Source organism: Oncorhynchus nerka, linkage group LG15, assembly GCF_034236695.1.
Source record: "Oncorhynchus nerka isolate Pitt River linkage group LG15, Oner_Uvic_2.0, whole genome shotgun sequence".
NCBI lineage: Eukaryota > Metazoa > Chordata > Actinopteri > Salmoniformes > Salmonidae > Oncorhynchus > Oncorhynchus nerka.
Window position 1 is genome coordinate 68,880,594 of NC_088410.1, and position 14,594 is coordinate 68,895,187.

Here is a 14,594-nt window from a genome sequence, read left to right on the forward strand (position 1 = left end):
AGGGAGGGAGGGAGGGAGGAAAGGAGGAGGGGGAAAGATAGAGATGGGAAAAGAAGTACAGTAGAGAGAGATGTGTAGACGGCAGTTGATTAAGTTTTATGTTTAAACAAGCATAAATACAATCTAACCTCTCACTCTACTCCAACCACACCTCTCCCTCCCTCCTCACCTCTTTCTTGATGGAAGTCCTGGCTGTGTCAGCCTCGGCCAGCTTCTGTTTGAGAGAGAAGATCTCCCGCCCTCTCTCCTCCTCTCTCTGCTCCTCCAGGGAGAGACGTGTCTGCAACTCAGCCACCTCCCTCCCTTTCTGTTCCTTCTCTCCATCCAGTACCTTCACCTGATGCAGTGATCGAACGGAGGACAATTTCTAGAATATGTCTAAGCCTGCAATATGTCTAAGCCTGGAATATGGCTAAGCCTGGAATATGTCTAAGCCTGGAATATGTCTAAGCCTGGAATATGTCTAAGCCTGGAATATGTCTAAGCCTGGAATATGTCTAAGCCTGGAATATGTCTAAGCCAAGCCAAGGCCTGGTAAGATCCACTGGATAGCAAGAACTCAATGCCCTAGTGACATTTGAGTTCTCTACAGCAGGTAAGGTAAACCAATAAGTGTAAAAGAATAAACAAAGTGTTTCAGAGATGTGAGGGTATGTGTGACTGACCTGTCTGCGTAGCTCCTGCAGCTCTCTCCGGGCCTCCAGCCGTGACCTCTCCACCTCTCTCAGACAGCTGCGGAGCTCCGTCACCTCTCTCTGTGCAGATGACAGGCTCTCCTCCAGAACAGCCAGCCGCTGCTCCTTCTCCTCACACTGACGCTTCACACTGACACACACATATTTCGGCCTTTAGTATACAGTTGATGCCTTCTGTGTTTCATTTTTACTACCTAACAGAGAGTGATACTAGTAAATTAACATTTGAAAGGTGACAATCAGGGTCAGAGGTATGCAGCTAAGTATTACCTGATTCTCTCAGTCTCTGCACTTCTCAGAGTCTCCCTCAGCTGGGTATTTGATAGGCTGAGAGTGTCTCTCTCCTTGGTGACATCAGTGAGGGTGCGCCGTAGCTCTACCCCATCCCTTCTGTACCCTTCCCCGGTGTCACGGGTTTGGTTGAGGCGCCTGTCCATCTCCAGCATGTCCCGCCTCACCTGGTCTCGGCTCTCCTCACTGGCTGAGAGAGAAGCTCTGCACTCCTCCAGCTGGAAGAGGAAGTTAGGGAGAGTGGTGAAGAAATGTTGAACCAGAAATGGTCACTGGCTCCATCCCTGACTCTAACCGCCTCTTACCTCTTTGAGGGCAGCATCAGTGTGTGTCTGCAGGTCAGAGCTGTTCTCCTGCAACCGGTGCAGCTCCCGCTCATGAACACTGCCAGCCTCCTCCAGCTGAGAGCGAAGCTCCAGTAACTCACTGGTCAGAGCTCCCACTGTGGCCTGCCGACAAAGTCAGGGAAACTTTAATGTCTTTAAAAAAAGTTCACGGTAGTACAGAATGGGAACAGAGTTCTAAAACTATAATAATCTATAATTACCCTTTCCTGTTCTTTGTAATGTGCTGCCTCTCTGGCCAGTCTGTCCAGCTCCAGGGTTGCAGTACCCAGCTCTGCCTGCAGGATGGACACTCTCTCAGACAGCACCGCCTTCTCTGCCTCCTTCTGGGACAACATCTGAGAGAGAGAGAAAATAGAAAGGGCCTCTAGAAGTGGGGATATGGATCACAACCTCATGAGAGTAGTCATCTCTTATCCACATTTGCTCTGCACTTCATTAACGCAATGTTAAATCTAAGCACTGGCAGTAGTGCTATAGGTCCAGCGGTGTAAGAAATATTTTTGCTATTTTCACAGACGGAATTAAGAGTGCAATAGCTGCAGGTGGCTCGAAATGGCTAGGTTTTGATTAATACACAAGTTGTAGGTGTGAGAAGGGCTTTGTCAGACCCATCCGAAAATCGGTCTTCTCATGAAAGCGTCAGAACGATTTGGCATACAAACTAATGAGACTCTCACGATAGTGTTCTCCGTTTTGCTCTACAACCCCCACAAAGGTAGCCCATGCAAATGAATGGATGTATGGAGGTAGTTTGTTCCAACAAAAATAAGGGGTTAAATATGTCTCCCCAAAAATATATATTCCTGAGCTTTCTTAAATCTCCTAGATATAGGACAGACACAAAGCCTTATTCATTATGATATGTTTTTACTGTCTCATTGGGCCATTTATGAATGTGTTATTCAATGTGTTTCTATGGGCTATAGTAGTAAAGGCCAAATTCAATATTTTATTAAATCATTTTTTTATATAATTGTTGATACCTAAAGGGTCCTAAAATTCCAAATCAAATAGCTAAATGATCCATGGTATGACCATCTTAAAACAATTACATTATCCATGGTATGACCATCTTAAAACAATTACATTATCCATGGTATGACCATCTTAAAACAATTACATTATCCATGGTATGACCATCTTAAAAACAATTACATTATCCATGGTATGACCATCTTAAAACAATGACATATTTTAGCATTGCCCAACGGCTTAGACTTTTAGAGGTTTTAATCAACACATTCCATGGCTTAATACTGCATGTGCTTGTCTCAAGTTCTGTAGGTTACTGATGGTATTTGCGTTGCCCCCAACTTCAATTAGGCTGGGGGCTCGGATTATTTTCGTCCTGGTCCATTGTGTATTGATGTACTACAGTTCATTAAATAGCATACGCTACAGTAACGTGTAGGCTAATAAGCAACAGTAAAAAAAACATTCAGTGTTTGTTTAATGCCCTATGTCTGGCATCAACGAGCTTAGACTAGCCTACATGTCTTTACGCATCACCCCTTCCCTGCTTTGGTAACTGGATGAGAGGCGCTCTTTGAAGATGGGGATGGATACTTGAACAAGCTAAATTAAGTATGCAGGTAGGCATATGTGTCTATGTTTAAGGATGTGCAGTACTGTATATTTTCAAATCAAGACACTCTGACGAATAGATGATTTAAGGCCGGCACTACAGGCTGAAATGACATTTTGCAAATACCTATACATTTTGAGATTTGTAGGTATTTTGGCTCACTAATATTAGTATTTAAACACATAAAACGATCAAAATCTTACCATTAAAGTTTCATGAATTTGATCCACTTTATAATGGTCATACATCCATCATTTCAAAACTCACTATTTTTAATTACACTTAAGTTAAAATCCCTTTTCATAGAGAATGTAACAAATTGGAATACATATGTATAGTAACTTAGTTTAAAGAGATGGTGATTGGATCTAAAAAGGTGTTTGGCGTTTGGCAGTCTAAATTCAGTGGACTTGCCTTTAACTGCCATTTACTGAAAATCAGACACTTCCCACATGCCGACTACATTTCCTCAGCTTCAGTAGCATCTGCTTTCACCAAATTGTGTGTGGTAATACTTAGACATATTCTCGAGACTTGCCCAGAGGGAATTGTTGATATGTTGTAAAAAATAAATCATCTCTCGATAATACATTTGCCAAAAATGCATTTTATAAACATGGCTTTAGTATTTTACAGCTAGAAATATGAAAAAAAAACATGTGTCCACCATCTGCTCTGAGTCAGTCCTGTCCTGGAGGGTCTTAACAAAATGAAGCCAAAATATTTAGGGTACACTTAATCCAGTGTCCAGAAAAATGGATTTGCAAATATGTGCATATTTAATGAGTTATTGCCTAATTTGCATATTTTACTACAATATTTCAGAACATTTCAGTAGACCATTTAAAACCTAATGTATTTATTTATATACTTGGTTAATGGCTAGGACAACAATATGCACCTATGTGATGCCTCTAAACCAGCCTTGATTAAGGGGAAGGTAGGCAATGCTTGGTTTTTAATCCATTTAAACGGGATGGAAACCAATCGTTTTTTTGTTTCTACACTGAACAAAACTATTAAAAACGCAACATGCAACAATTTATAAGATTTTACAGTTCATATTAGGAAATCAATCAATCAATTGAAATGAATTCATTAAGCCCTAACCTATGAATTTCATGACTTATAGATACATACAGATACATTATGCATCGGTTGGTCACAGATACTGTTAAAAAAAGGTAGGGACGTGAATCAGAAATCCAGTCAGTATCTGGTGTGACCACCATTTGCCTCATGCAGCGCGACACATCTCCTTCGCATACAGTTGATCAGGCTGTTGATTGTGGCCTGTGGAATGTTGTCCCTCCCCTCTTCAATGGCTGTGCAAAGGTGCTGGATATTGGCGGGAACTGGAACACGCTGTCGTACAGGTCAATCCAGAGCATCCCAAACGTGCTCAATGGGTGACATGTCTGGTGAGTATGCAGGCCATGGAAGAACTGGGACATTTTCAGCTTCCAGGAATTGTGTACAGAACCTTGCGACATGGGGCTGTGCTGAAACATGAGGTGATGGTGGCAGATGAATGGCATGACTATGGGCCTCAGGATCTTCTCACAGTATCTCTGTGCATTCAAATTGCCATCGATAAAATGCAATTGTGTTTGTTGTCCATAGCTTATGCCGGCCGATACCATAACCCCATCGCCAGCATGGGACACTCTGTTCTCAACGTTGACATCAGCAACTCACCCACACGATGCCATACACGCTGTCTGCCATCTGCCCGGTACAGTTGAAACCGGGATTCATCTGTGAAGAGCACACGTCCCCAGCATGCCAGTGGCCATTGAAGGTGAACATTTGCCCACTGAACTCGGTTACGACGCTTAACTGCAGTCGGGTCAAGACCCTGGTGAGGATGACGAGCACGCAGTTGAGCTTTTTGAGATGGTTTCTGACAGTTTGTGCAGAAATGATTGTGCAAACCAACAGTTTCATCATCTGTCCGGGTGGCTGGTCTCAGATGATCCCACAGGTTAAGACGCTGGATGTGGAGGTCCTGGGCTGGCGTGGTTACACGTGGTCTGTGGATGTGGAGGTCCTGGGCTGGCGTGGTTACACGTGGTCTGTGGCTGTGGAGGTCCTGGGCTGGCGTGGTTACATGTGGTCTGTGGATGTGGAGGTCCTGGGCTGGCGTGGTTACACGTGGTCTGTGGCTGTGGAGGTCCTGGGCTGGCGTGGTTACACGTGGTCTGTGGATGTGGAGGTCCTGGGCTGGCGTGGTTACACGTGGTCTGTGGATGTGGAGGTCCTGGGCTGGCGTGGTTACCTGTGGTCTGTGGATGTGGAGGTCCTGGGCTGGCGTGGTTACACGTGGTCTGTGGATGTGGAGGTCCTGGGCTGGCGTGGTTACACGTGGTCTGTGGATGTGGAGGTCCTGGGCTGGCGTGGTTACCTGTGGTCTGTGGATGTGGAGGTCCTGGGCTGGCGTGGTTACACGTGGTCTGTGGATGTGGAGGTCCTGGGCTGGCGTGGTTACACGTGGTCTGTGGATGTGGAGGTCCTGGGCTGGCGTGGTTACACGTGGTCTGTGGATGTGGAGGTCCTGGGCTGGCGTGGTTACACGTGGTCTGTGGATGTGGAGGTCCTGGGCTGGCGTGGTTACACGTGGTCTGTGGATGTGGAGGTCCTGGGCTGGCGTGGTTACACGTGGTCTGTGGATGTGGAGGTCCTGGGCTGGCGTGGTTACACGTGGTCTGTGGATGTGGAGGTCCTGGGCTGGCGTGGTTACACGTGGTCTGTGGCTGTGGAGGTCCTGGGATGGCGTGGTTACACGTGGTCTGTGGATGTGGAGGTCCTGGGCTGGCGTGGTTACACGTGGTCTGTGGCTGTGGAGGTCCTGGGCTGGCGTGGTTACACGTGGTCTGTGGATGTGGAGGTCCTGGGCTGGCGTGGTTACACGTGGTCTGTGGATGTGGAGGTCCTGGGCTGGCGTGGTTACACGTGGTCTGTGGATGTGGAGGTCCTGGGCTGGCGTGGTTACACGTGGTCTGTGGATGTGGAGGTCCTGGGCTGGCGTGGTTACACGTGGTCTGTGGATGTGGAGGTCCTGGGCTGGCGTGGTTACACGTGGTCTGTGGCTGTGGAGGTCCTGGGCTGGCGTGGTTACACGTGGTCTGTGGATGTGGAGGTCCTGGGCTGGCGTGGTTACACGTGGTCTGTGGCTGTGAGGCCAGATGGACGCACTGCCAAACTCTCTAAAACGATGTTGGAGGCGGCTTATGGTATAAAAATAAAAATGATGTTATCTGGTAACAGCTCTGGTGGACATTGCTGCAGTCAGCATGCCAATTGCACACTCCCTCAAAACTTGAGACATCTGTGGCATTGTGTTGTGTGACAAAACTGCACATTTTAGAGTGGCCATTTATTGTTCCCAGCACAAGGTATGTCCAGTGTAATGATCATGCTGTTTAATCAGCTTCTTTATATACCACAGCTGTCAGGTGGATGGATAATCTTGGCAAAGGAGAAATGCTCACTAACAGGGATGTAAACAACTCTAGCCACCACATTTGGGAGAAATATGCTTTGTGTGTGTATGGAACACTTCTGGGATTTTTTTATTTCAGCTCATGAAACATGGACCAACACCTTACATGTTGCGTTAATATTTTTGTTCCGCATAAATACAAGATTCACTGGCACAAAATGCACGTCTCTTCCATGGGCACTGTGTGTCGTGGCTGGAAAAGCTGTGGGTCTTACAACTTACCATTAGCGCTGCAGAAAATGGTTATTTCTGCACTTGTTTTTAAGGACACACCTCAAATATTGCCATCCCTCCCACCTCAGTGCAAGCGAGCTGATTTAAGACCGGTTAATTGCCAAACCTGGCGTTAGGGCTGGAAAATGCCAGTGCACAGGTTTTAGATGACACTTATCCCTCAGACCTTAGCGCCAGCTGAAAATAGAGCCCGCATTGTGTTTGTATGGACTCTCAGATGTGCCTGACCTGTTGTTTCTCTGTCTCTGCCTGTAGCAGACTCTGGTCTCGGTCGTGCTGCAGACTCCTCACTTCATCTTTCAGGTCCTCCCGGTCTCTCTCGGCTCTGAGGAGCTGCTCTTCTGCCTCCTGTCTGACCTGTCGCAGTGCCCCCTCCTGTTCAAACTCCAAACTGCGACGCAGGGCCTCCTGGAGAACAAACACACTCAGTTGTTCATGTTCATTGCATGGGTTAAACCAGCCCAAATAAAGAACATGAACAACTGAGTAGAATCAAGACCTACAGTGAGACACCTTGGGCAAAGCAAGAAAAAGCAAGAACACATTTCTTTACAGTAAAACCATCCAAATAGTACTCTTACTGCTAGCACAAACACTTCTCCAAACAGGCCTAGACAGACAGACACAATCCAGCCTGAGCCCTCCTCACCTTTTCAGCGGTCAGTCTCTCTGCCTCCTCCTGGTGGTCAGTGATGGCGGTGTGGAGGGCCTGCTGGGACTCCTGCTGGGTGGTAGTCAGGGCCTGGCTCAAAGCCTCTCTCTCCCTCTCACTCTGCGCCAGCACATTCTCCCCATCCGCGCGCACACGCCTCAGCTCCGCTACACAGGACAATATCAGACATGATGACCAGTTTCACACCTGTGTTCATACAGACTCAGTCATACAACAGATACACCATCAAACGCAGCAACAGTTTTTAAATAAGGGCTGTAAACCCTCTCCACTCACAGCCCCATTCATATATGGGTTGAAAATGGCAGATTTGGTCATTGTAACATGCTATATATGACACCAGAGCCCCGGTTCTCCACTTCACAGAGCTGTATGGGTTTTGGCTGACAGCCTTTATAAACTTGAGCACCGTGACTGTCTTGAAGAGACCCATCCCTATGAATAATCAGCTACTTTTGCACATTTGTTGTTGTCCGAGCGAGGGAAATGCTGTAAATCGAGAGGAGTTGATGTGTTTTGAAAGATGAGACGTTGAGAATTATAATAAATATTGCTTTGATGTCATACAAGCAAACCACACAGCCGTGAGTCCAAACGTTTACTTCACATTTCCGTATTAGAAAACTCATGTCATTTACAGTATGATCACTATGGCATGTGCTATACCCCGGGTTGTCCTGAACATGTGCTATACCCCGGGTTGTCCTGAACATGTGCTATACCCCGGGTTGTCCTGAACATGTGCTATACCCCGGGTTGTCCTGAACATGTGCTATACCCCGGGTTGTCCTGAACATGTGCTATACCCCGGGTTGTCCTGAACATGTGCTATACCCCGGGTTGTCCTGAACATGTGCTATACCCCGGGTTGTCCTGAACATGTGCTATACCCCGGGTTGTCCTGAACATGTGCTATACCCCTGGTTGTCATGAACATGTGCTATACCCCGGGTTGTCCTGAACATGTGCTATACCCCGGGTTGTCATGAACATGTGCTATACCCCGGGTTGTCCTGAACATGTGCTATACCCCGGGTTGTCCTGAACATGTGCTATACCCCGGGTTGTCCTGAACATGTGCTATACCCCGGGTTGTCCTGAACATGTGCTATACCCCGGGTTGTCCTGAACATGTGCTATACCCCGGGTTGTCCTGAACATGTGCTATACCCGGGTTGTCATGAACATGTGCTATACCCGGGTTGTCATGAACATGTGCTATACCCGGGTTGTCATGAACATGTGCTATACCCGGGTTGTCCTGAACATGTGCTATACCCCGGGTTGTCATGAACATGTGCTATACCCGGGTTGTCCTGAACATGTGCTATACCCCGGGTTGTCCTGAACATGTGCTATACCCGGGTTGTCCTGAACATGTGCTATACCCGGGTTGTCCTGAACATGTGCTATACCCGGGTTGTCCTGAACATGTGCTATACCCGGGTTGTCCTGAACATGTGCTATACCCGGGTTGTCATGAACATGTGCTATACCCCGGGTTGTCCTGAACATGTGCTATACCCCGGGTTGTCCTGAACATGTGCTATACCCCGGGTTGTCCTGAACATGTGCTATACCCCTGGTTGTCATGAACATGTGCTATACCCCGGGTTGTCCTGAACATGTGCTATACCCCGGGTTGTCATGAACATGTGCTATACCCCGGGTTGTCCTGAACATGTGCTATACCCCGGGTTGTCCTGAACATGTGCTATACCCCGGGTTGTCCTGAACATGTGCTATACCCCGGGTTGTCCTGAACATGTGCTATACCACGGGTTGTCCTGAACAGAATAAGCCTGTTTGTCATATTGTGTCGAAAATTTGCCACAGAACAAGCACTTGAAAGCACTCATGACTCCATTTCTATGTGCACCAAAATTACAATCTGTTGGTCTGAAGTGCCTTCTGAAAGCCTAAAACTGTAAGATCATATTTTATAACTTAGTTAGCCATGTTGGCAATAGAATAAGCTTTCAAATCATGCCCAACTGACCCAGATTGGGATTTACAGTATAATGGAACATTTTGGGATTGCGTTTTTTCTTATTTTGCACCTATTCCAAAATGTCAATGCATATTCCTATTATGTTACTGAATGTATTTTCAGATTTCGTTATTAACAAATGCTGTAATATGTCCAGTAAATGTAAAATGCACATAAAAGCAACAGTGTAATGTCTGGATTCAGTCTTGTGTCAGGTGAACTGTTGTGTCCTTTCCCCATAATCTCCAAAGTCTTTTCTTTCAATTGCTACCCTGGTCATAAATATGCTTTTTATAGTTCTGTTAGAACCATTTCAATTTGGCCATATCCATATAGCCCAATTTCCACGAGTGTAAGGGGTTAAACACAGGTTTCTAATTCCTGATCTATGGCTCTCTCCTTCAATGTTCCTTAATCATTTTCTTCCATTCCAACATATCCATCCTCCCCTCTTCCTTTCTTACTCTCACAGACTCTCTCTCTCCTACCTATTCTCCTCTTCTCACTCATTTATTTCATTTCCCTCCACATGGTCATTTATTCTCATCCTCCTCTCTGTCTCTCTCCATCTCTCACCGGTGGTGGTCTCCCTGAGTAGCCGCAGGCTCTGGTTCTCTGCTTCTAGCTGCTCTCTGCGAAACTCTATCTGAACCAGCTGCTGCTGCACCTCAAACAGGCTGGTCTCCAAGGCCTCCCGCTCTGACCTGCAGGGGCATGGACACTAATATTAGGGACCAATTCGTCAACACACACACAGAAATACACACACCGTCGGTCAGACACACATCTCTCACCTGAATGCGGCCAACTCCTCTGTTAGTGTGGCGTTCTCTCTCTCCGATGCAGTCAGCTGGACCACCAGCCCCGCCCTCTCCCTGACCAGCTCCGCCCGGCCCCGCCCTACTTCCTCCAGAGCAACGCCCTGTCTCTGTTCCTCACCGCGGGCCATGCCCAATTCTGCCCCCAGAGAGCTCACCTCGCCACACAGCTGTCAGCAGAGAGATACACAGGTACATGCAGTAAAACTGTACACATTTACAGACAAATGTTCACTGGAACAATGAGGTTTCAGAACCCAGTGATTTTCATGCACTGTTAATTAGTGATTAGTCCAGAGTGACAGAAGCTCTTTCTTGCCACATTCCCATTCAGAGTGGAGAGGACACATAATTTACCTGAGTGACTTTGTCCTGCAGCTTCACTCTATCGGCCCTGAGGCTCTGAAGCTCCGCCTCCATCCCCACCCTGCTCAGCTCAGAATCCTGCAAGGACTGGTGGAGGGCGAGGCGGGCGGAGTCCAACTCTAGCCTGTCCTGTTCCAATCGGACGAGCTCATCTCTGATGGTCATCTTCTCCTGCTCCGCTTCATGTTTCTGGGCCTGCAGGTAGGCCTTCTCCTCTTCAAGCTGAGAGAAAAACATGGACACATATGAGAGTCAGGACGGGTGTGCAAGGCTTACATTTAAAACTAAAAGCAATCCTGATAGGCAATGCGCATACCATGATACCATTGCTTACAGAAAACATATTAGCAAGGGCAATGCTTTGATTTGATTTGATGACATGGTCACTCTTGCATCAGTTCTATATGACATCCACCACAAGTGTCAGTCAAATGTTGATCACGGTGTTGGTCCCACCTGGCTGATGATGGAGTTGAGGTCAGACTTGTCCTGGGCCAGGCCCTCATTCATGCTGCCCATCTTGGCCAGAGAGTCTCGGAGGGCAGCCTCCTCAGAGTGAAGCTTGTTGACCAGCAGAGAGAGCTCTGCATTACTGCTCTCAGCCTGGGGGACCGGGGACAAAACATACAAGGATATGTAACAGAGAGGATAGGTAACCCTTCAACATAGAACAGAGAGGAAGTTAAAGGGACCAAACATATGATAAGCAAACACAAGAGGAGCCAGATAGTTATAGTGACATCCGTATCCGTATCTGTGTGTGTCATACCCGGGCCAACGCCTCAGTGAGCTGGGTCTTCTCTCCTTCCAGCAGCTGCCTCTCCACCTCTGCCTGGTGGTGAGTCTCTCTCACTGTAGACAGCTCCCCTCTCTGGACAGACGCCCGGCTCTCACTCTGCTCCCACTGCTTCTGACTGTGGGGACAGGTACCAGGGACAGAGGACAAGGATAGGAATACAGTTATATACAGTATACTTGTAATATCCTCCTTCTAATTCTCATCATTTACTTCCCTCGTCTCCTCCTTTCTCATAATTTCACCATTCACTTCTTTCTCCCCCCATCACTCTCTCCCTTCCAACTTTATTTTCACACATTCTCACTCACACTCTGTCGGTCTCTGCCTTGGCCCGGTCTCTCTCCTGCAGCGCGTCCACCTTCTCCTCTCTCTCGTGATCCCTCTCTCTCTGGGCTGACGTCACGGCCTGCTGCAGCTTCTCACAGTCCATCTGCAGAATCTGGGCCTTGATCAGAGCTGCCTGGGCTGCCTTCTCCACTGCCACCTTCTCACTGACAGGATAGAGACCAAGACACAGAACACAACAGGACAATGGAAACATTAGAAATATCGACTGAAATGTAACCATTAATATACATAGAGTAAGTGTTCTTTAACTAGGGCACTGAGGGCAGACACTTCCTGGTCCTAAAGGGTTTTCCATCACCCAAGTTGTGTTAGAAGTCTGCCTGAGCCCTCCTGGTTGTACCTAGCCAGTGTGTCCCTGTCTTGTTTCAGACGGTCTCTCTCTCTCTGTGTGGTGTCCTTCTCTCTCTGAACTCCATCCCTCTCTCCATGCAGGGTCTGACTGCGCTGTTCCGCCTCCCGCTTGGCTGCTTCCGCCTCTGCTAGCTGCCTGCGCAGCAATTGTACTGATGACTGGGCAGAGGAGAGACGCCCTCTGACCTCCTGTGGACCAGAGAGACAGAGGCAGATGAGAGAGTGGGACACTGAACACTGAAAGTGATACAGAGGAACGTTAGACAATGTAACATTGGAATAAAGCAACCTCAATTTCCAATCCCAGAGAATAAATATAGTGAACCCATATAGATAGTAGTAGATGTGTTAATGTGTCCAGCTGCAGCAGAGGGACAGGGTACCTGCAGCTGGAGATGTCTGCTGTTGACAGCAGACCGCAGAGCTGACAGGCTGGCCTCTGGGACGGTGGCCAACGAGGAGTAACGCCTGGGAGAGGTGGATCCCCATGGTGATGAGGAGCGGTGAGGGGAGGAGCCACGGAGAAGAGCCAATAGAGGAGCCCCAGTGTTCTCCTGGTCTGCTTCTGATGACGAGTCCCCATCGGACAGGACAGTCTGGGAAGAGGATTCAATAAAGGGTTTTGGTCAAAGTTTCCCTTTGTTTGTTTGATGTGGTGTGTGTGGTGTGGTGTGGTGTGGTGTGGTGTGTGTGTGTGTGATGGCTGTACCTGGGCAATGTCTCTCAGTGTGTCCAGTAGTGTTTCAGTATGAGCCCTCATCACCTGCATGTCTGTCTCATCGTTGCCACTCTGCTCCTGCAGGAGGATAGAACCATAGTGAGAAGGGAGGGGTATGATGGCTAATGGCTACAAGAAGTATCTCTGCTGGGTTCACACAGGCCAGTCTCTCACCTCCAGTCTCCTGGTCAGTGAGGCCACGTCCCTGTCTTTCTCCTCACTCTGGCTCTTCAGCCTCTCCACCTCTCGCACTGCATCTGACAGCCTGACCATAAACACACAGATCACTTAGCATACCATGGAATCTCTACGATGCACGTTACACTCCTGATTTGTCTACCTCCACCAGGCAGATCAGGCTGCCACTTACTAAACACAAAGACACAGACAGACAGACCGACAGTGTCTGAATCCCATAGGGCTCTGCTCAAAACTATTGTACTATGTAGGGTGCCACTTGGGACGCAGCCAGTGACTGAGCAGTGTTCAGTTCTCTCTCTGACCAGGGGCCTCATTTATAAAACTGTGCCATTTGGGACGCAGGCAGTGACTGAGCAGTGTTCAGTTCTCTCTCTGACCAGGGGCCTCATTTATAAAACTGTGCGGAGGATTCACGTCAAAAGGTGGCGTACGGACGAAACGCAAACATTTCTTAGGCACAAAAATATTCTGATTGATAACACAGTGTGCACACATGTCCCATGCCGGTTTCCTTTTATGAATCACAATCAACTCGAAATTGGGCGCACGTGAGCGAGCGTCTTGTCCCACCCCTTTAACGCCTATAGTTGCCTATAGTTGTCAGCGAAACGCCCCTAATTCATTTTCATCGGGATTTGCCGACGATGACGGCAAATCCCGACAGAAAGGCCCGAAATGCGCAGCCGTACACAGACAAAGTGTTTGTGCCAAGGGCGGGGGAAACGAACGACTTGCCGGTATTATAGGGGAATCCCTCCTGAGTGGAGTAGGGACGGAGGTGGAGGGGGACAGACACACCGGATGATCCAGGTATTAGTAGTCCCTACTTTGAAAAGAGTAAACCAAATGCATTCAAGTTGTGTTTAAAAATGTATTTACACAAACAATTGTGACATTTTCTATTGTTTTTAGTGTCTGCGTGTTCTACCGGGGCAGTGGTGCTGCAGCTGAGCAGGAGCTGAGTGTTCTACCGGGGCAGTGGTGCTGCAGCTGAGCAGGGGCTGAGTGTTCTACCGGGGCAGTGGTGCTGCAGCTGAGCAGGAGCTGAGTGTTCTACCGGGGCAGTGGTGCTGCAGCTGAGCAGGAGCTGAGTGTTCTACCGGGGCAGTGGTGCTGCAGCTGAGCAGGAGCTGAGTGTTCTACCGGGGCAGTGGTGCTGCAGCTGAGCAGGAGCTGAGTGTTCTACCGGGGCAGTGGTGCTGCAGCTGAGCAGGAGCTGAGTGTTCTACCGGGGCAGTGGTGCTGCAGCTGAGCAGGAGCTGAGTGTTCTACCGGGGCAGTGGTGCTGCAGCTGAGCAGGAGCTGAGTGTTCTACCGGGGCAGTGGTGCTGCAGCTGAGCAGGAGCTGAGTGTTCTACCGGGGCAGTGGTGCTGCAGCTGAGCAGGAGCTGAGTGTTCTACCGGGGCAGTGGTGCTGCAGCTGAGCAGGAGCTGAGTGTTCTACCGGGGCAGTGGTGCTGCAGCTGAGCAGGACCTGAGTGTTCTACCGGGGCAGTGGTGCTGCAGCTGAGCAGGAGCTGAGTGTTCTACCGGGGCAGTGGTGCTGCAGCTGAGCAGGAGCTGAGTGCGCCCAGCCCCGGCGACTCCACTGCACCTGTGTGTCACAACCCTCCAGCGGCCGTGTCCTCACAGATGCAGTCCTGCAAACGCAGAGAGACACCATCGATGCTATTAAC

The 14,594-nt window shown here is 48.5% G+C and overlaps 1 protein-coding gene across 2 annotated transcripts in view; it reads right to left on the minus strand.

Moving 5' to 3' along the window:
• LOC115143223 (rootletin-like) overlaps positions 1-14,594 on the minus strand; it is a 50,742-nt gene that overhangs the window by 24,156 nt on the left and 11,992 nt on the right. For both annotated transcript variants that reach the window (XM_065001847.1, XM_029683383.2), the window contains exons 10-26: positions 12,892-12,982; positions 12,709-12,795; positions 12,383-12,595; positions 11,989-12,188; positions 11,609-11,791; positions 11,271-11,415; positions 10,958-11,104; positions 10,493-10,723; positions 10,112-10,305; positions 9,894-10,021; positions 7,304-7,473; positions 6,883-7,062; positions 1,534-1,668; positions 1,292-1,435; positions 966-1,204; positions 666-825; positions 170-337 (exon numbers count right to left, since the gene is read on the minus strand). In XM_065001847.1, coding sequence (XP_064857919.1) covers positions 170-337; positions 666-825; positions 966-1,204; positions 1,292-1,435; positions 1,534-1,668; positions 6,883-7,062; positions 7,304-7,473; positions 9,894-10,021; positions 10,112-10,305; positions 10,493-10,723; positions 10,958-11,104; positions 11,271-11,415; positions 11,609-11,791; positions 11,989-12,188; positions 12,383-12,595; positions 12,709-12,795; positions 12,892-12,982 — 2,815 coding nt within the window. The remainder of the gene's footprint in view (positions 1-169; positions 338-665; positions 826-965; positions 1,205-1,291; positions 1,436-1,533; positions 1,669-6,882; positions 7,063-7,303; positions 7,474-9,893; positions 10,022-10,111; positions 10,306-10,492; positions 10,724-10,957; positions 11,105-11,270; positions 11,416-11,608; positions 11,792-11,988; positions 12,189-12,382; positions 12,596-12,708; positions 12,796-12,891; positions 12,983-14,594) is intronic.